Source organism: Calidris pugnax, unplaced genomic scaffold (assembly GCF_001431845.1).
Source record: "Calidris pugnax isolate Ruff unplaced genomic scaffold, ASM143184v1 scaffold1, whole genome shotgun sequence".
In the NCBI taxonomy this organism is placed as follows: Eukaryota; Metazoa; Chordata; class Aves; order Charadriiformes; family Scolopacidae; genus Calidris; species Calidris pugnax.
Genome location: NW_015090800.1, coordinates 11062881 through 11083483, shown reverse-complemented (window position 1 = coordinate 11083483; position 20603 = coordinate 11062881). Strand labels below are relative to the sequence as shown.

At 38.4% G+C, this 20603-nt stretch overlaps 3 protein-coding genes across 8 annotated transcripts in view; 2 read left to right on the top strand and 1 right to left on the bottom strand.

Annotated features, from left to right (window-relative positions):
* The window catches only part of GNPTAB (N-acetylglucosamine-1-phosphate transferase, alpha and beta subunits), a 47675-nt gene extending 46036 nt beyond the window's left edge, over positions 1-1639 (top strand). For all 3 annotated transcript variants that reach the window (XM_014937346.1, XM_014937347.1, XM_014937348.1), the window contains one exon: positions 438-1639. In XM_014937346.1, the coding sequence (XP_014792832.1) occupies positions 438-515 (78 nt within the window). In that variant the 3' untranslated portion in view covers positions 516-1639. The remainder of the gene's footprint in view (positions 1-437) is intronic.
* Positions 1640-1834: 195 nt separating this feature from the next.
* SYCP3 (synaptonemal complex protein 3) lies at positions 1835-11887 on the top strand. 3 transcript variants are annotated; one of them, XM_014937355.1, is made up of 9 exons: positions 1835-2750; positions 4871-5018; positions 6210-6285; positions 7329-7363; positions 7600-7717; positions 8742-8841; positions 9679-9777; positions 11404-11508; positions 11648-11887. In XM_014937355.1, exons 2-9 carry the CDS (start codon positions 4889-4891, stop codon positions 11699-11701), a joined length of 717 nt encoding a protein of 238 aa, XP_014792841.1. In that variant the 5' UTR covers positions 1835-2750; positions 4871-4888; the 3' UTR covers positions 11702-11887. The 3 variants fall into 3 exon arrangements, with proteins under 3 accessions (XP_014792841.1, XP_014792840.1, XP_014792839.1); XM_014937354.1 differs by having other exon boundaries at positions 1835-2768; positions 4874-5018; XM_014937353.1 differs by having other exon boundaries at positions 1835-2768.
* Positions 11553-20603, bottom strand: part of CHPT1 (choline phosphotransferase 1) — a 23591-nt gene continuing 14540 nt past the window's right edge. Inside the window, exons 5-9 of one of the 2 annotated variants that reach the window (XM_014937351.1) lie at positions 19184-19315; positions 18640-18798; positions 15636-15761; positions 15032-15142; positions 11553-11727 (exon numbers count right to left, since the gene is read on the bottom strand). In XM_014937351.1, coding sequence (XP_014792837.1) covers positions 11683-11727; positions 15032-15142; positions 15636-15761; positions 18640-18798; positions 19184-19315 — 573 coding nt within the window. In that variant the 3' untranslated portion in view covers positions 11553-11682. The remainder of the gene's footprint in view (positions 11728-15031; positions 15143-15635; positions 15762-18639; positions 18799-19183; positions 19316-20603) is intronic. The other variant, XM_014937352.1, reaches the window with a different exon arrangement.

The following is a 20603-nucleotide window of genomic DNA, read 5'->3' as shown; positions in this document are numbered from 1 at the left end:
TATATGTTTGAAAACTTCTCCTCCTCCATTAATAACATGGTTTCGGAAGGGAGCGTTCAACTCAGTAGTATGGCTGGGTATATAAATACTGTTTTAAGATGCCAGCTTTGTGTTGATCTTTTAGAAGCTGAATGTAGTTTGGTGTTACATTAACACACAAATTAACTTTAAAATAATCAGAATATAGGCATACTCTTATTTTTCACTTTTTGCTTGTATTCTGGTTATTGAGAAGTCCAGTGGGAACGTGTACGCCTAATAAATGACGCTGAGTAAATAACTCTTTCTTCCTGTGCAGAGAAAAAAAAAAAAGACAGTAATGACTGAATTAAAGATGGATGGTACAGATTTCATAGTTTCTAGGATGAAAGCCTGACCAATGGTGCTCCTCTAGCACAGCAGAGAACTAAATATTGTATTTTTTTTCCTCTCTTCAGCTAATTGCACTTAAACGAAAGATTTTTCCAAGGAGAAGGATCCAAAAGGAAGTTGGTCATGAACGAATCAAGGTGTAGAAGAGCTTTATTTTGGAGATCAGTCTACCTCAAGATGTGATAAGCATTTAAAATCTCTCATAAGTGTCTTTTATGGTTTGACATTTAACTGCGTTGATACGAAGAAAAAAAAAAATCATGCATCTACAGTTAGAATCTCTGCAGTACTCTTTGTGTTATCAAAGCTGCTGGAGCTGTGACAAAGCAAAAAATAAAATAAAATAATGGTAGGAAACCTGTATGTAGGCAGTTTTCAACAGATCTTACTTTACAGCTGTTAGTTCATGGCCATATTATCCTTTTTTATAAAAAGGGCTGCCTAAAGAAATGTAGCTGCATTTATTGCAGTGGATGTTGCCAACTAGATAAAATGTTGGAAGGCAAAGTTGTTTGGGATCAGCTTATCAGGTCCTTGATCTTGCATTCCAAAACATTTTGCAAATTTCTGTCATTGCTGCTTTTTTTTTTTAGCCCTACGGGAAAATTGAGAATTATGTAACTTGTCATTTAGATTTAGTGTATGTTTTTTGATGTTGACATTCTTTAAAGCACAGTGACAATTCATCCCTGTTTGTAGTATTTTAATTGGGATTTGGAAGAAATGTGTGCTAACTAAAAAAAAATGCACAGCAAAAGAACTAATGGTTATTTGAAGGATACTTTATATCTGGTGAATTATGTTCCAAAGAATACAATGTTGTTATTTCTTGACTTGATTACAAAGAGAGGATTGTAATCAAACGAAAATGATCAAGGTATAGTATTTCATAAGCGTTGTAAATATAAAAGCAAAAGTGCCTCTCTATATGAATGGGTAATAAACTGTTTTAATGTAGCAATGTATGAGAGCAGTGTTTCACTCAGAAAACAATATTTGTACTGACACATGAAGCTTTCGTGTTTTTTAAATTCAACAGGGTTTGGCCCTGTATTTTGCTGAGGCATCAGATCAGTACAGTTTTATGTGGGAAAGGATACTGAATCTTTTCAAGCAGAAATTTGGTGGTGTATCTTCAGTTAATTGTATTAACAGTATTCAAAAAAGCATTAATTTTTGTAATCAGACGATGTACAAAATGGATGCGCATATGTATTGTAAGATCTTGGTTTGCTTTGAAATTAACTAAAATGAGAGAAAAGTCCTGTCTGTTGCTTCTGTTTTAAAGTAAAGCAAAACTCACCCGTTTTGATAAATGAGCCATTAATGCTTATGAATCCTTATGTTAAGTTATTGGTTTTCTCTTAAAAAACTTCAAACAGTAATAATTTCATATTAATTTAAAGCATGAATGGATTCTCAAAGTAGAATCAAACCTTTTGAGCATTGTAAAAATGCAAGCACTTTTAATCTTAAGGTTATGTTTCATACTATACATATATATTATGCTGAAATTTAAAATGTAAGTAGTTTAAATCAATGGTACTTCAGACTAGCAGAAAATCGTACGTTTCAGGAAATACAAAAAAGCTTAGATAGCTTCTTCCAGTTCAAACTAGTATTAGGTAGCTTCAAGTTTGACTAGGATCTGGATTTTTTTACAAATGATATGTGGCCTACTAATCAAAATAGTTGGAAGAACTAACAAAGTTGAAGTAAAAGTGGAAATTTTAAGTAAAAGTTAAAATTTTAAGGCAGTTTTTCTACTGAAGTGATGTATAAATAAACAGATTGCATAGGTAGCCCAGCTACCAGCAAAATCCTGTGATAGGATTTTTATTTTTATTTTTTTAATTTAGATTTTGGGTTTGGTCTTCCGAAGTAAAAAGTACCTTAGCTGGGTGAGGAATGAAAATCCTGGGAGAACAGTAGAAAAACCTGAAACATAAAATTTATAGTTTGTGAAATTAAATTGACTGGAGAAATATTGCCTGTTTGTATTGAAGGAAATGCCCTTCTATAGAAGGAATATTCCTTCTGTTGAGGAAATATCTTCCCTTGACATTATACCCTTAGCCTCTGTACACCATAACAACCTATTTTGTAGACTTTTTGATAAATTAAAGCCATTTCTATTAAAAAACAAACAAACAAACACGAGTTTAACGCTGGAGCAGGAGGCCAGGCCCGCCCCGCCCCGCGGGTCCCGCCCCTGAGGGCCCCATGGCCGGTGGGGGGCGTTACTGCGCCTCGCTCCGTGCGGCCCGCCCGGCTTCCCGCCTTTTCCTCGGGGTGGGAGTCTCTGAGGCGGCGCCTGGTCCCCTCAGCTTGTCGCTGTCGCCTCCGAGGCGGCGGAGGGAGCCTGAGGGCTGCCGGAGGTGCTGGTGCTGGCAGGGGTGAGGGATTTTGGGCGAAGGCGGGAGGGTTTGAAGCGGTGGTGGGCGCTGCGGGGAGGTGGGAGTGGAGACAGAGCCCGTGGCAGGGCAGAGGGGTGGAAGGTCGTTGGGCGGACAATAAGGAACAGGGTTAGGACATGGCGGTGCCCCTCGGCCTTTGAGACCCCAGTGGTTTCCCCTCAAAAGCTGTGGTGGCAGCGGTGGGGTGCGGGCTCAAGTCTCCGCTGCTGCTCTGAGGTAAAAGCCGGTGGGCCCCCATGGTGAAAAGCCCCACAAAGGATATTCACACAAATAATGTTTTCTTGCACGTCTGTTTCGGGCAGGGTGAAAAAAGGAGGTGAATTTCTCTGAAAGATCGCTGTTAAATACACAGGTGTTGATTGAAGATACTTGAATTGGCAAAAGCAGGTAGCTGCATAGGATGGGTGATGGCTGGATGGGGTTGTGAGGCCGCAAGATTGTTTTGCAGTGTATGCAGGGACTGGGGAGGTCTGCTTTGTGTACTGATTTCCAGTACAAAGAAAAGTGCCTGTATGTAAGCTAAAATACATGCTTGCATTTTAAAGTTGAAGCGCTTTTTATTTGGCAGCACAGAGACAGGCACATCCAGATGCCGTACCAGTATTTTCCTCCTTCAGTCACGTTTTCAACAGCTGCAGTAGTTGAAAAGCAGAACGAGTCCTGAAAATTTACTCTCATTTGAGGATACTTTTAATGCAAGAGCTTTTGATTTTTCCAATTAATAATTTAAAGAAACATACAAGGTCTAAAAATCTTTGTTTCATATTATATAGAGAAGTATGAACCACAGAAAAAGTCAGATATTAAGAAGCCGTGTTCCCTACTTAGTAGCTTAGTATGATCACATTGTATATATTTCCATGTAATATGTGATTAAAAACATATTGTCATAGATATAGATAACTAATTTCAAAAAAGAGAAATGGGAAATTTAGGTGTGTGAGATAGCTGTTAGTGTTGGGGGGACTTCATGGTCCTGGAAATTCAAAAGATCTTTGTTAGAGTTTTCCATTTCAGTGTATGAACTTAATTTTCAGATCTGGCTTTGCCTTGGCTTGTGAAAACGTATTGATGTTTCTGGCTGTGGTGAATTGCACCTAGAATGAGAAGTTACCCACTGCTGAGTCATGTCTTGTTCAGTCTGGAAAACAGGGTGCTTGCAGCTGTTTTTTGTTGTTTTTTTTTTTCTGCCTCCTTTACATCTTCCAAATAATCCTGTTATTTTTTGAAGGGTTTTTAAAAGTGTCATGTGACACCTTGAAATGCTTCATACCTCTTGCTATCAGGGAAACGTAATGAGAAGAAATATTTCAGCAAGGATTCAGTAGCCTGGTGTTTCCTGTTGTATATTATTCCTACTGGTGATTAAGTGCTAGGGAAGAAACTATTTTATTTTGTCACTCATGCATTTAATGATTACAACTATGCTCTTTTCCTCCTAAATAGATACTTTACTCCTTGAATAGTTATAGAAATATACAAAATATATAAAAATTAATTTTACTAAAATAAGTGAATGAATATTGTTTTTAAGAGGGTGGTGTATTTGTAAAACACATATACTACGTTAGTTAAATGAGGGAATGCAGAAGCATAAGAGCTAAAAGTAAAGATAATTCAGAAAGTGAAAGCGTCAGGGATTTTTAAAAATGGCCTCTGTGTGTATATTTTGTCTGTCTAGTATGGGATGGCTTGTAGAATCAGATTGTTTATGGTTTATCATTTCTGTATTTTGTAAAATGGAACATTGGCATAGTTTTGGGGGAATGCCATACTGGATATGACAAAATATGTAATAACCATTATGGAAACCAAGCAGACAGGCACCTTAAGAAGGTGCATAATTTACTTCCTTGTTTTTCAGCAAAATGAAGTATGTATCTACTAGCCCCAGTATTTTATTTTTTTTTACTGTTTTTAAAAACACTCATAGGTAATCCTATGGATTACCTTGAAACTGAAACAGTTTTGACTGCTTGAATGTCCTTACAGATGGAACAGGTCAATGTAAACATGAAAGTATATTTATCTTCAAAGTATTGTGGGGAAAGTTATGTGTCAAATACAACATACCATTTCAGTAGGAAGAAAATCTCATTATGGCACCATCAGGAAGAAAACATGGAGGAAAAGCAGGTAAACCGGCACAGGACGATGAAGCCATACCTGCCTATGACTTTCAGGAAGAAAGAAAAGAGCTGAGTGGATCAGAGGATGATATTAGAGAAGGTGCTTATATGATTTTTTGAACTATTTTTTTAAAGTGAAGCTTATAATATTGCTGACTTTGAAAAGATATTAAGACATTTCTGTGTTAGCAAGTGTTTTGAGTAAGCAGGGCTCATGATGTTGGTGACAGCTAGACTCCTATTGTATAATTCTGATTGGTAAGAGAACACAATAGAATGGCACTGTATAATGCACTATTATGTCTTAAGATTACAGGTGGAGTCTTTAATAGGGGAGGATTTTGTTACATGATTTTGTTACCTTATTTTAATGACATCTGTTTCTGTCACCTGCCTGCATGTAACATTTTGAGATCAGGATAGAACAGAAGAAGATCTCTGCTTGCTTGTATGGAGTGCTTAGCTCAGCTCAGTAGGGTAGTTGGAGTCTTAATGCTCTCAAGGTTGAGAGTACTTCAGTCGGAACCGAAGATAAGAAAGAGGAAGAAGCACAGGAAGCTGAGAGAAAAGGAAAATAAGTCAAGCAAGGGATTCTTGTTTAATTTTGGGGAAGTGTCATAAAAAAGTAGACTTTACTTAAAAATGCGGTTCTCATTAACCACATGATAATTTTTTATAAAGTTTGATGTAACTCCATTTCTGGATTTTTGTCTTTCAGCAGTTATCTATGGGTTTGTTTCTCATCATTTCTCCCCTTCTTCATTTGTTTAGACTAAATTGCCCCCGCCTCCCTTCCCCGCCCTTCCCCAGTAGAAATCTGACAGCCAAGGATTTTTATGTTTTGGAAATAATACACATATCTGTTCTTGATTTAGCTTTTTTTTTAAAGGCCAGAGTACACAATTTCAGTACTTTATTCTACAGCATAGTGAAATTCTTAGAGATTGGTCTTTTTCAATTTTTAGGCTATTTTTACCTTGCTGGTGATTGTTATATTTTGAGTTGAGAGTCATTGTATATTAGTGGACAGAGAAACTGGAACTGGTTGAGACCAGTCTAGAGGAGCTCAGGGCAGTGCCAGCTCAGGTCTAGCCTTGCAGAATAATTCACCACCATCTGTCAACTCCAGATTCAAACTTTCAGGAGCTGCATGTGTTATGGATGGGAACTGAGACCCATGGGACATGTTCAGAGAAATGGCATTACAGGAAAGTAAATACACTTTTAATAATTCAAAAGAGCCCCACAAAATATAAGATATTTTGTGAATATTTTTGAAATTTGTATTAAGGTGAAACACCAGTAATGGACAAGCATGGGAAGAAAAGACCGTTGGCAGCTACTCATGTTGTTCCAGATGATGTGGGGTAAGGTTAGGATTTCATTTTTTTTTCCAAAATAAGCAAGTCTTACATAGACACTGATTTCAGTTATTTTACTAAAAAATTAGTGACGATAATAAAATTATTTTAGGTAAAAAAAGAAAATGTAACACGAATAATTCTGCAGTTTCGTTGTAGATACTTTTGAGCATCCGTAAATATTTGATATATTTGTGTGAGTTCTTTCAAAAGGTGTGGTTTTTTCAAAAGGTGATTTAAGTTTTATCCTAAATTATTGATAATTTTATTAATATTTCCCCTCTGATCTTAGTTGCTTGAGGATATTAACAATACTTTAAACAATCCACCTATAGTATGAAAAATAAGTTCTTTTTACATATAAAGCTTACAAAATTCACTATTTATGGGCAGTGTAAATGCAATAAAAAAGTGTATGTTGAAAAAGCTTTTAGTAAGATTATAACTGTTGAGTTGAAGATATTTTTTTTCTTTTTTTTTTTACTCTTCAAAAAAGAAAGTGGTACCCCATGAAGAAGATGATGTAAAAACAAGATAAACATTTTCTTTACCCACCATGTCCCTTTTTGGACTTGGCAGCTGTTGTACAACTGCCTTACACTCTGGTGTTATTAGCTTAAAAGTGTTGTAAAAACAACACTGATATTATTTATCTTGGATTTTTCTTACTGTTCCAGTCATGCTGACTGTCATGGGCTTGTTTTCATTTGATATTCCAAATACCTTTTGTGTTTTCTTTTTGTGTAGGAAACTATCAGTTTTATTTTATTTATGATCCCCCCTCCCTCAGGACCCTTTAATTCCCAATAGTGCCATTTTACTCGGGAGTAAGTTAATAGATTCTAGTAATTATTCTTCTTTTAAAAAGCAAATTAGTCTAAAAAAGAGACCTCTCACAAGAGGAGAGCTATTTTTTATCTTGTAGAAACAGCTCTGTCACTACTTAAAAGTAATAGGCACGTGAGTAAAATTAGTTTTAAGCATATACAACAGGTCTTATTCTAAAGTCAGAAAATGGGCAAATAAAAATTTTAAACACTGTTTTCCAGGGGCGAAGTACAGAATATGCTGGAAAGATTTGGAGGTAAGTATGTTTACTTTCTAGTAAACTAAAAAAACAATTTTTAAGTTCCAGGATTGGCTGTAACTCTTTACAGAGCTTACTCTAAACACAGCTGCCAAGAGCCCAGATCACATGAGGCTGCTTTTCCATTCAGACACACCTTGTTTGCTTCTCCAAAGCATAACTCGTCAGCATTTTTAATAGAAGGCACGATGTATCTCAGTAGGCTTAATTCCTATATATTCTTTGTTTTTCAGCTGACATTAACAAGGCTCTCTTAGCTAAGAGGAAGAGATTAGAGATGTATACGAAAGCCTCGCTCAAAACCAGTAACCAGAAGGTTGAACACGTTTGGAAAACACAGCAGGAGCAAAGGTAACATTTACCCTTGGTTTTCAGACCTGTGAAATCAAATTCCCTTTTGTGTCACAGGAGGTATAGTTGGCCCATCTTCTGACAGTTAAATAGCAAAGTTAACTAGTTTGTACTAGTTAAATACTTGCTCAGGTCCTCTGTTTCTGCTGCCTCCAGTTGTGTCCACTTGGTTAAACTGACAGTAATAGTTTAGCGTAGCGCTTTTACTTTTGAGTGGAGAAACTTGAGATTTGGAATTCTGAGAGCAAGGAACCTTAATGAGCTGGTTTTACTTTTGTTTTATCTTTATGGAAAATGACCTTTGAAGTTACTTTTGTCTTTTAAACATATATTTTTATTTTTTCCACTTCAGTTGGAATTTTCTGCTTCTCCTTCAAAACTGAAAAATGTTCAGTACAATTTTTAGACCATTCTGGTTAAGAAAGACAGCAATTTTCATTTTCATATTTAAGTAACTCTCACCTTACGTAACATTCCTCTTGTCTCTTAAGGCATATTTAACTGAAAAATGAGACAGCTGAAAACTGAAAGGAATACTTGCATTTGTCTTGGTGATTTTAGATATTTATATTTGAAAATTGCATGGACAAAATTTAAGTTTACATAGAGAAACTTGATCATAATGAGCTAACGAATGAACTAATTGATTTTTTTATTGTAAACCCCTTGTGTTAAAGCCAAGATCTGTAGTCGGGTTAGAAAAATACAGTAAATCTCAGAAAACCTGGCACTGTTAGGAAGAAAGGTTGATGTAATTTTTTTTTCACCTGAGTTTCGTATACGAGTGCCGTCTCTTTACATGTATATAATCCACACTCACTCAGAAAGTGTGTGTCTGTGTGTGTGTGTGTGAATCTTCAATTTTTCAAAACATACAGTATTCAGTTAGGGCCAGATGTCAAAACAGCCTGTTTCTTTATCTATGCCAGCTCCTTTTATTCTACTCCACGTGTGTGTTGAACCTCAGCTTTCCTTGTAGTTCTTCATGGCATTTGTCATACTTACGGCTCGTGTCTCGTTACAGGCAGAAGCTCAATCACGAGTTCTCCCAGCAGTTCCTGACTTTATTCCAGCAATGGGATGTCGATGTGCAGAAAGCAGAGGAGCAGGAAGAAAAGCTAGTGGTGGGTTTCCAGCGTGGCAGGAGTTTGGTGGTATTTTCACAAGGAGGGAATATTGTTGTTTAGACACTCAAGAAATGTAAAAGCACTTTATGCAGTTTAAAGAAACATACAATTGTTTGCCTCTTGATTAAAAAAAATTTCCTTCAAGTTTGGTGGCTCTCAAACTGTAAATGTTTAAGTTTGGGGATATATTTTTAAAGTGAAGAGGGGTGCATTTATAAACTTTATTGCAAATTTAGAAATGGCAATAAGTGATGCCCTAGGTCAGCATGTGGATTGGGAAAAGCCAAGACCATTTATGGAGAAGAAAGAGATGTGCTGTTTCTGTGCATCCATAGTCTTTGGGTTCAGGGAACAAAGGAGTAAAGGAAAGTAGTTGTCTTTTAGCGTGCATTGCTTCAAAATTTGCCTGTATATAATAAATGCAAGAGAATCCGATCACTGAAAGGGCACAGGAGCAATACAATGGAATGTAATCGCATGATGTTGCTGTATTTGTACTCCCAACACATCTGCAAGTCTTGCTTTTCCCTCAGCAGCACGTTTCCCTGGGATACCCCCGAGGACTGAGTTGGATAGCAATTCTCATAGAATCTCATAGGGATAACTCAGGTTGGAAGGGACCTCACCACGTGAGCCAGGGCATAATCTAGTCTTCAGTCTTTCTTTCATTTATAAGAACAAGAAAAACTCTCCAGGCAGAGATCTACATTATGTGACCCAGATTTCCAGTAAAGGCAGAAATTTCTGATTCTAATTTGTGACAATAGTGTTGCTGTCCAAGGGCTTTTGGTTAACTAACGGGATTTATTTTTTTTTCTTTTGTTTCTGCTTCAGAATATGTTTCGTCAGCAACAAAAAGTTTTTCAACAGGCAAGAATACTTCAGAGTCAGAGACTGAAAAGCATTAAGCAACTCTATGAGCAATTTTCAAAGGTACAGTAATTTTTCTTCTCAGAGGGCAGCTCATCCTTATCACAGCATTTAAGAAAGCTATATTAATTCATGAAATACAGAGATGTAAGATTCATTTAAGGAAAATAACAGCCTGCTGTGAATATTCATGTTAGTATCTTTCCTTTGTTAAGAACATGGCTTGTTCTCTCTGTACATGCATACAGATTGCATCTGTTGAATAAATGATTTAGTTAAATATGTTCTTACAGGGATCTGCCTGTTTCAAATATTTAACCACGACCCCCACAGCATAGTTTCTAAACAGAACACATTTTTGTACCAGCTTAAAAGTTATATAGATCAGTTAAATCATCAGGATTTTGTCTTAACTATTCCCTTAGATTTTTGGTCTGTATTTAAAAAAGTGAAACTTGGCAATCTATTAAAAATACATTTTAGGCTGCTTTTATTGCCTGGCAGGTGCATCCTTCATAATGAGAATTAGATACCAATGTTTTTCTGTCATTAACCTTTCTAGCCATTACTGCTTCATGTAAGGAAAGTGACTGTTAAAGAAAATCAATTGTAGTTCCCTTAAAATTGCCCAGTTAGAGCTCCCTTCATCTCTTTCTAAACAACATTCCTTAGGAAGGGTTTTCCTTTCTGGAACCTAGTATTTAAAAGTAAGCGTTCACTAAAATGTCAACAGGAAGAATCTGAACGAAATAATGATTTATGGTGAAAACAGGCCCAGATCAGGCTTGTTTAACTTTCCTGTTGCTTTATACGTAATTTTTGTATTTGCTGGGAGTCCCTACAAACACCATTTATTTTTTTTTAAACAGTGCTTACAGAGATAATGTATTTTAAACACATGATTCATACTGATCAACTGTGGTGCTTTTGTGTTTGTTTTTTTTTTTAACAAAGTAGCAAGCATACTAGACAGCAAACAAAAAATGGTTATGACTAAAACTACTCAAAAAATTGACTTTTGGTTCAAAAAAAACAACCAACCACCCACCCCACCCCCCGTTTTCCCTGTCATTTTAGACTAGAGAACAAAACACTTTATTCTCAGATCTCCTTCCCCCAGTTTTTCTAAGTAAGGCATTAGAAATCCAAACCAGTAGAATTGGGCATAACTCTATCTACAAAAGGGAAGGTAACCAGCGAGCTTTTCTTGGCTTATCTGGGAGAAGTGTGCAAAGAGGAGGCAATTTAATGGGTTTTACAGTCCTTACTTCGAGTCTCCAAGGTTGTCATAATATTGAACCCTATGGTTCCTCACAGATGGTCTGTCTACTCTTTTCTTGTAGAACTCTTACCTTTCCTGAGGTGCAGGATTAACGAGCTGAGACCTCACAGATGCTGAGTGGAGGGGACTGTTTCTTTCACGGGGTCTATATTGTTTAATAGTATGGTTTAAGTAGGAATGTGGACTGGAGTAAGGGCTCCTGTATGATTTGCCTGATCAAAACTCATCAATTATCAGTGACCACTGCTGCTGTAAAAATTAAATTGTAGTCTGAATAATGGTTGGTTTGTTTCTCTTAAGTGAACCCTTTGACATTGAACAGTTCTAAACTAAGATTATCCTTAACTCCAGAGCATGGAAGAGCTGGAGAAACATTGAACAGTTCTAAACTAAGATTATCCTTCCAGAGCATGGAAGAGCTGGAGAAGAGCAATGAAAATCTTCTAGCTGGTGCTCAAAGTGAACTTCGCAAAGAAATGGCTCTCTTGCAGAAGAAGATTATGATGGACACCGTAAGTATCAGATCTAGCAAGAAGTTAAATGCAAAAATAGAACATTCTATAAAAAAGTCATTTGTCGTTTATTTAATTAGCTGAAAGGAATCATAGTGATACGGCATTTGTTCAGTATTATCTCCTTTTCTCGTAACAGCAACAGCAGGAGATGGCAACCGTTCGCAAGTCTCTTCAGTCCATGTTATTCTGATGGCTCAATGGAGAAACAACTTGTACCTAAGTAACACGATACAAGTATAGGCATTAGCCATAGGGAAGTATGTTAAGATTTAAATGTTTTAAAGTTCCTACTAAACGCTTTCATGGATTGTTCTTAATCTTGTGTCTGACAGTGTGTAAGAAAGTATATTATTAAATTTTTTACTTTGGAGGGGAGGTATGGACCCCAAACCATTTACTGTCTGTCCAATTAATGTTTAACTACTTAATAGTCACTTTCAATAGCACTGGACTGTTTAAATTGTTTCACTTTTTATAATGCCAAACTGTAACGATGGGCAGAATTAATGAAAAATGCATTACCCAGATTTTACAAAATACCTGTAGGTACACTGTGCAAATTGCAGCTTGTGAAAAATGCTTCTGACTTTCATAGGCTCAAGATTTAGTCTGCTGACGTATCAGCAGTTATGAACGTTCACAGAGTATGACATAGCTCATGTAAGATTGTTTAATGATGTGTATTATAGTAAATAAAGTAAATTTTGTTAACTCTTGTTAGCCTAGGCATTGTAGTATCTTTGTACTAGTAAGAGGTTTACGAACTGCTGTAATTTCTCAAAAACACAGGTTTCTTTAGTTGAATGATGAGCTAAGGATCACAGCTTTAAATGATATCTGCTTAAGTAAGCATAATTAAACATTATGCATTTTGGGGTATATGTTTCTTGTAGAACCACTGCTAGAAGTAATCTAGCTCATCCATTTAGTACAAGTTATTACAAGCCTTTGAGGTGGAATATTACTTTTTGCAATTTAGGGAGGCCAAAGTTTTAAGGATAAAAAGCATTTATCTTTCATGTAACTCATTACAGTAAATCAGTATAAATTAAACAGTGGCCTTAACTTGCATGCAGTTTGTTTTTACAGAAAACCATTACATCTGAATATCCACTTGTACAACTTAGGTAGTTCCTAACATATTTAACACTTAGATTTAATACAACAGTAGGTAACACAAACACCAGCCACGCACCCACACACACAAATGTGATGTTTTCGTAACAATGTATTTCAAAACCAGTCCAATACAGATTCTTCTCCTCAGCTTACTAGGGTTTTTATTTGAGAATCAAGTCACTTGATGATGGTTCTCCAGCTCTGGGAGCCAGATGACTGATAGCTAAATTAGATATGCTTCAGCTGTTAGGTTGCAAGTGAAGCTGAACAAGCAACTGGTTTGGAGCTCCTTTTGTTCTGCATCTCCTAGGACTCGGGGAAGGAGCAAACACAGAAGTTACATCGCTAGAAGGAGGTGTGAGCTCTGGTGGGTAAGGGGTCACTATGCTCATTTGTAACTGTGCTGCTGAGTCTCAGCCCTCTAGGGATGATCACATGATGCTATGAAACGCAGTTAAGTTTTTGCTTCTTTTCTTCAATACTAGGTTATTTTGTTAGTATGGCCTCATGTTTCTGGTTTTATTTATTAGTATGGCCTCTTGTTTCTGGTTTTCTGACTGGTTTCTGCATTAGTTTCCCATCACCCACATACCTCAATCGTATCCTCAAAACTACTTACACCTGCTACTACCTGACACACTTTTGAGCATTCTGGGCAATCAAACCTCCTCGCTCTAAAAAAGTTGTCTGTGTCTTTTCATGGGGTAGGTAATTTGTTTACAGTATTCAGACAAACTGAAATGGTCTTTACCATCTTCTCTTGGATTTGGCCTGGGTTCAGGCTAAGGTCACGTATAGATGCTGGGTCTTTCCTGGCCTCAAACAGGAGCAGTAGGATTCATTTGGAATTGGTATTAGTCACTTCAGAGTGCTAGTCCTTGGCAGTAACTGTTACAGTTATTATCCCTCAAGTGTATCAGTATAGCCTTTTTAAGCAGGAGCGTGGTAGATGGGATTTTATTCTCCCCAAATTTAGCAGACAATACACCATTTTTTAAATTAATGCACACCTAGGAAGCTGCAGTGGTAATATTTTATAACAAACCATAGCATTCTTTATTGTACAATTCAGGAAGGACCTGATAAACTCACAGCTCAGCTCTATATCAGCAACTGAAAGTGGTAACAGACAGAAACATTCAACAGCTTTTTACAAAAATCGTATTCAAATAGTTCCTCTTCAAAGGAGGTTAAGCTTAGAGGGTTTGTGTACAAGTCATGATTTGCTCGTACAGATAATTAAGCTACTCTTACTCAGCTTTTCTTTAATGACAACAGCAGCCCTTTGGCTTGGTATGGCATGGCATGGCATGGCATGGTATTGTATGGTATGGTATGTCAGCCAGAGGGTCTGTTCTCAAAGAGAGAGAAAGGCTGATGCTGGGCCTGACTTTCTCTGTAGGAGAGTTTAGTTAAGGTTTAGTTCCATGCAGTTTTGTTTGGATAAAGTACAGTGCCAGTTCCAAACACATTAGATAGATGATAAAGTAGCTGAACATACTTCAGAGGGAGTAACATATGGGTGGGTTGCATTGTCACAGTCTCAAAGTTTCTCAAAGAGCTTTGTCATTCTCTCGTGCAGTTTCACAGATAGCAGTTAGGGTGGGCAAAGTCAGTGTCCCTGAAGTACACAACTACCTATGGTCTGGATAATAATCAGTACAATGAGGCCAACCTTAATATGACCACAAAACCAGAAACTGGCCTTGAAAATAGGTTATATACTTAAATACTAGCGAATGCATGAATCCTAAAGGCACTCAGTAACAGGATTTTGAAATAGAAGAAAAATTTCCTGAGCTGTACCTCCTTCATCCTACTGATCCAGTAGTTTGTTCTTTAGAAATACCAGAACAGAGATTAATGAGTAGTTTTACCTCACAGAAGCCTCATTTTACCAGTCTTAATAATGTAGCAGTGTACTCACTGATACCTCTGCCTACCCCTTCACAGCAGTTCCAACAAGACTTTAGAAACTAACGCTAGATGAGTCACTCTGCCTCGGGGGAAAGCAAAATTCCTCCTCAAATTCTGGTTGGTAGCACCTCGGTTTGCAGTCTACAGGCACCAGACCAGAAGTGCAGAATGAAGTTTACCTAACAGGGAATGGCAAGTTTCAAATGGGATGTTCATGGTATGAAATAACAGCTGCAATGTCTGGAACACAGAGGGAAATACATCCTGATTCAAATGTACTGATCACAATAGAATCTGCAGGACTTCACATTCAGTAATTCTAACATCTGGTAGTATCTGGGATAGAGTGAGCTTTCTCACAGAGCTAGTTACTCAAAAAGCTTAATCTGTCTTCCCAAAAACGAGAGGCTGCTTCATTCAGCATTCCCCTAACTGCTTCTCCTCTTGGCCTTGACCTATTTAATCAGTCATTATGGTTTTGAACCTGTTCAGGAGCTTGATGAGATGAAATTCTGAAGACATGTATATGAAGATGAGCAGCAATCTGTAGGCACACACCAGTGGCATATCTCAGCATATCAAACAAGGATATGAACTTCAAAAGAACAAAACAGAACAGGTTAAAAATAACAAATAGTTTTTATATTGTCCCTACTATAAATTCATCTATACTTTAATCAATCTATCCAAGTGACAAGTTTAACAAGATTTTTAACTCATACAGTGGTCTGTTTACAAAAAAAAAAAACACCACCCAAAAAACCAGGCCCAAAACCAAACAGCAATAAACACGAAGTCTGATAAACAAAGGTGGTGAGTCTGCAGTTAGCAGAATAAACAGATCACCTGAACTAAAGCAGAATTACAAGACAGATCTGTAAATTTCCTTTCATCTCTCTGTTCCAAGGAAAGCCAAGCCACTCAGCTCCCAAAACACACGTTTGCGTGGCATCCTGCCTGGTGCTCCCGCCCCTCTGCCAGCTGACACCTGAGCAGGCCAGGAGTGGCAGAGCAGAGGGACAGGGGACAGTGCTCAACCCGTTCCTCTAAGTGTGCTCCACATGAGAAGTACAAAACGGACCGCTTACCAGGGCTATCCATAGGACAATGTATTCATCGATGAAACTGTTGAAGTACTGGTCCAAAAACAGAAGTCCTGGCCCAATAAATGCAGTGTCCTGAAGACAGATTTCGCTTTTTGTCATGTGAGCCACCTATGTTAAACAACAACACAAAGAAGAAAAAATAGAGAGACAAGAGATGAGCTAACTACCAGGAAGCCTCCACCTTGGTGATGAAAGGGCAGGACATCCCACCATGGTTTAACCCCAGCCAGCAGCTGGAACCATAAAGCCTCTCGCTCATCCCCCCTCGCCTCCCGGAAAGGTGGGGAGAAGAGGGAGAAAAGGAAGGGAAAGGGAAAAAAAACCCCAACCTCATGGGTTGAGATAAAGACAATTTAATAGAATAATAAAAAGAAAGGAAAATAAAAATAATCATAATGATAAAAGAATATACAAACCACAAATCGCTCTCACTGCCTGGTGCCCAGCTGGACCCAAGCAGAGATGGTGAATTGCTCCCCTCACCCCCCACCCCAGCCAGTCCCCATTTATATATGGAGCGTGATGTCTATGCTATGGAACACTCCACTGGCCATTCTACTGGTCTGTCTGTGCTCCTTCTCAACGTCTATGGGAAGCTGAAAAAAGTCCTTCACTCAGCAACAGCTAAAAGAGTATGCAGTATTGACCTTTCATACCAAATCTGAAGACACGGCAACCACGTAGAAAAAACCCTACTTCTATCCCAGCTGAAACCAGGACACATCCTTACCCTGCAGCGACCTGCTCCCAGACAGCTTCCCTCCCAAGGACCAAGTAACCTCTTCCCAGGTTATTCAATCACTATATAGCACTTTATCAGTGGTGACAGCTACTTGAATTATCAGTTGGGTTGTTTTTTTTTTTCTTAAAAAATGCGTACATGTCCTTCAGTGTTCTTTTGTAATAGGTTACATCTATACCAGGGCATTTTAGCCACTTCCAGGGGTTCCCCACTCTGTATTTTCAGTGCTGTATCTGAAGGGTAGGACTATGCAAGTGTAACGCTGAAAATTAACTCTGCTCACTTGAAATGTTCCTTACAAGTCTAACATGAAAGTTTCGGCTGAACTTAGCCAGAAGCTAACAAGAATCTAGGCTTTTGCTTCGGTGACAGGACTCATTTTCACTGTTTAGTAGAGGGACACACACGCAGAGGGACACTACAGAATGACCAAGAGAAGAAAGGTTACTGGAGGGATGGAACTAATCTCTTCCTCACACACACCTTGACCCTTCCATATTTAGCATTCTTAAGAGACAACTTCAGTTCACCTTTAATTGAGAGGCAGAAGAAGAGCATTTTGTAAAAAGCTGGAGATCTAATAAGGGACATATAAAGAGTCCATACCAAGAAGCTCAAAAATAGAAGGAAAGTAGTCTAAGTGCCAAGTTTGCCGTAAGAAATCACCCTGTCATTCCTTGTTTCCACACGTTGTGGACACCTGGCAAATATGATTAAGGTACTGAGAAGTTCCTGTGAAGAAAGTGATCTCTTAGCATAACATAAATCACGTTCAACTCTACACTGCCCAGCAAAATTCACAGAAAAGCCTGTGAGTGTCCCAGTCTAGAGAGAGGACAATCCACAAAAGCTTCCACTCTAAGCCAACAAAGGGTGCAATTCTGCTAAAGGGATCAGCTGTAGGGAGCAGTTCCTGGCTCACATCTGGCCAGATGTGCAACAGCACCCCTATTAGCACCCGTGGAACAGCTCTGGCACATCCACACAACCTGCACAGACCTTGGCTGGTATCTCCACTGGGCCTCCCACCTGCCCACACCTTAAGTTTTTACTGCCGTTTGCTCACTGCAGAGTGAAGGTAGGACAAGGCCTCCTGAAACAGTATCAGAAAACTGAGCGCACCAAACCCACGAAAATCTTTTCCGCTGCCTTTACAGGTTTGTCTCTGGAGAAGATTGTACTTGAAGCTAAACATAAAGCATCAAAGGAAACATGGTTTGCTCAGAAATGTCCATCCATGAGCTGACGTAGATAGAGTGATGGCTGCTGGTTAGAAGGACCCAGGGCTCCTCTGAAGGAGCAAGGGGGAGCCAAGGTGTCTGACAGAATACATCAACTGCCTCAAGTTTGATCTTAAGGCTCAGTCTTCTCATCAGCATTCTCTCTCGTGAACCACATCAGTAGCTCAGTGTTTAGCAACAAAGTCTGTAGAATTATCAGTTTCTATTGTTTGAAAAATATTGTGCCAGGGGAAAAAAAAAGTAATAAACCAGTTGCCTGGATGTTGTGGTTTAACCTCAGCCAGCAACTTGAACCACACAGTCACTCGCTCAGTCCCCCAGTTGCTCTTTGAAAAATATTGTGCCAGGGGAAAAAAAAAAGTAATAGACCAGCTGCCTGGATGTTGTGGTTTAACCTCAACCAGCAACTTGAACCACAGTCACTCGCTCAGTCCCCAGTTGCTACGGCGGAGAGAGTCAGAAGAGTGAAAGTGAGGAAAAAGTTGTGGGTTGAGATAAAGACAGTTTAACAGGCAGAGCAAGAGCTGTGTGTGTAGCAAAGCAACCCAAGGAGTTCATTCCCTGCTTCCCGTGGGCAGGCAGCTGTTCAGCCATCCCCAAAGCTGGGCTCCATCACACGTAATGGTTACTTGGGAAGACAAACACCATCACTCCAAACATCTCCCCTCTTTCTCCTCCTTCCTCCAGCTTTATATACTGAGCAGGATGTCACATGGTATGGAATATCCCTTGGGACAGTCAGGCTCAGCTGGCTGTGTCCCCTCCCAACTCCTCGTGCAGCCCCAGCCCTCACTGGTGGGGCGCTCTGAGGAGCAGAAAAGGCTTTGATTGCTCAGCAACAACTAAAACCATTGTGTTTTACCAACACTATTTTCCTCCCAAATCCAAAACGTAGCACTCCCCCAGCAGCTAGCAAGAAAGTTAACTCTGTCCCAGCCGGAACCATGACACTGCATTACTGTTTAGTTTTAGGAGGTTTAGGACTGCAAACAAGATTCCTTACCACCAACTTCTGAGAGATTTTAGCATTCACAACTCCAAATGTCAAGACGTACAGGCAAGAATGTTTTTCAAACAGCTGTGTTGTAGACTTTTTATAGATCATAACGGCCAGTGTGATGAGCAGTCCAATGTGCAGGCCTGGTGAGAGAACACTTGTTCCCTGAAATGCAAATGGAAAGAAAGTTTGTTTTAGGCTCGAGTCACACAGTAAGATCCAGATTTTATATGTATTGTAAATCCTATTTAACTAAATCAGAGTTATCAAAACTCAGGGAAAGCCCATTAGCATTATGCCAGTGCTATCGGTATCGTTTGCAGATAGCATTATGCCAGTGCTATCGGTATCGTTTGCGGAGACCGCTAATCAATTCTGTAAGAAAATTCATTGCTGGTTCCTGCAATAGAAGGAATCCAGTACCAGGTAGGGAGAATGTAGATAATAAAGTTTTGCTTTAGCCATCCAACATTCATCTGCTTGTCTGCTTAAATGCTTAAACAGATAAAACCCTTAGGATCAACTCATTCTGATTTTTAAAGCAACTTACTGCTATGGTGGATCCGTTCTTTCCAACCCCTCCGCCAAAGATGACACGGAAGTAATTGAAAAAAGAAAGTGCTGTTCCACACAGTATGCCAAAAACTGCAAAGAACTTCAGTTCTAAGCCCACCACAGGGACCTTAAAAGGAAAACCAAGAGAAAGATATTAAAACTAAGAATAACAACTTTTAAAAAAAGTGATTTAAAAAGCTACTGATACCTACTAAACAATTGTTTCATTTGAACTCTTGCTTTCCCGGGAACAAGCTCTGGAGGAGAGTGTTTGGAATTCGTTTCCTTACTAAGGAGATGATGGATTTCTTTTGTAATGTTTAAACTCGATTTTTGAGTTCTTAAGTTCTGGTCTTGAAATTCAGCTAGATCTCACTGCGTTTGTCCTTAGGATGGTCTCCAAATATTTTTACTAGGTACACACAAATACGACACAGCCCACTGCATCCCCAGGGCACGGGAGGGGGGAGAAGGACAGCGCCTTCTCTTTCACTGGGTAACACAATACTGAGCCACAGGAAACACAAACACCATCTGCCCGCCTTGTGTTTTGGTACACGTTGTCTGTATGCTGTATCTTTACATTCAGAAGAGTCTCCAGATACAAATTTTAATTAAACAGTTACCTTTCAGAATCAATTGCGCTTTCAAGGAAAACTTCCAAAGGCAGCAGAGGATTTAAAAAAAACAGAAGTAGTAATAAATTGAAACCATTGACTATATTTTTGAATATAGATTGTTTTGAGATACAGCATAACTACCATAGCTCTTAATACTGAAGAAAAATCAATCATAATTGAAGTCTAATGCACCGACTTCATTTTCCAAATTGAAAATAAATTGTTTGAAAATAGAACAAAAGTGTCTTGCAGGATGAGGGAGGGAAACAAAGTTTAGCTACACAATTCTTTAACTGCTGAGTAAACTCGTGTTAATTTGAATTACTTGGTGGGTTATATTTAGATTAATTCCCAGTGGTCATCAGCAGCATGGAACAGTCTCAGCTCTTCCATGCGCTATAACCACGCAGAACTTCACACGTCTGAGTAAAGACCCTAGCAAAGATGAAGATACTGGTCTAATACACTTTTGATCCCATCCACTGAAGTGCAACTTGAAAGATCAGAATAAAACCCAGAGACAGAGAAATGCTTTTGGATAGAAAAATAATTCTTTAGTTAAATTTATATCAGCTGTGACATAACTGTTAAAAATCAGTATATATCCATCAGCACATAAATATGGATTACTTCACCAAAAACCCCTTAACTCCATCCTATGGTTTGGTTAGATTAAAGCATTTAATCTTTAAATTTTAAAAGAAAGCATTCTGTAAGTCATTTGCCAACAGGAATGTATGTCTTCCAGTAAAATATACAAAAGAAATAAAACTAGAACAAAAAAATATTTGTAAA

Bases quoted from the DNA above. Each gene is read 5' to 3' on its own strand.
- SYCP3 (XM_014937355.1), top strand. From the start codon at position 4,889: ATGGCACCATCAGGAAGAAAACATGGAGGAAAAGCAGGTAAACCGGCA. The intron at 7,718-8,741 runs GTAACATTTACC...GTCTCGTTACAG, and splicing joins AAAACACAGCAGGAGCAAAG to GCAGAAGCTCAATCACGAGT. The intron at 11,509-11,647 runs GTAAGTATCAGA...TTCTCGTAACAG, and splicing joins AGAAGATTATGATGGACACC to CAACAGCAGGAGATGGCAAC.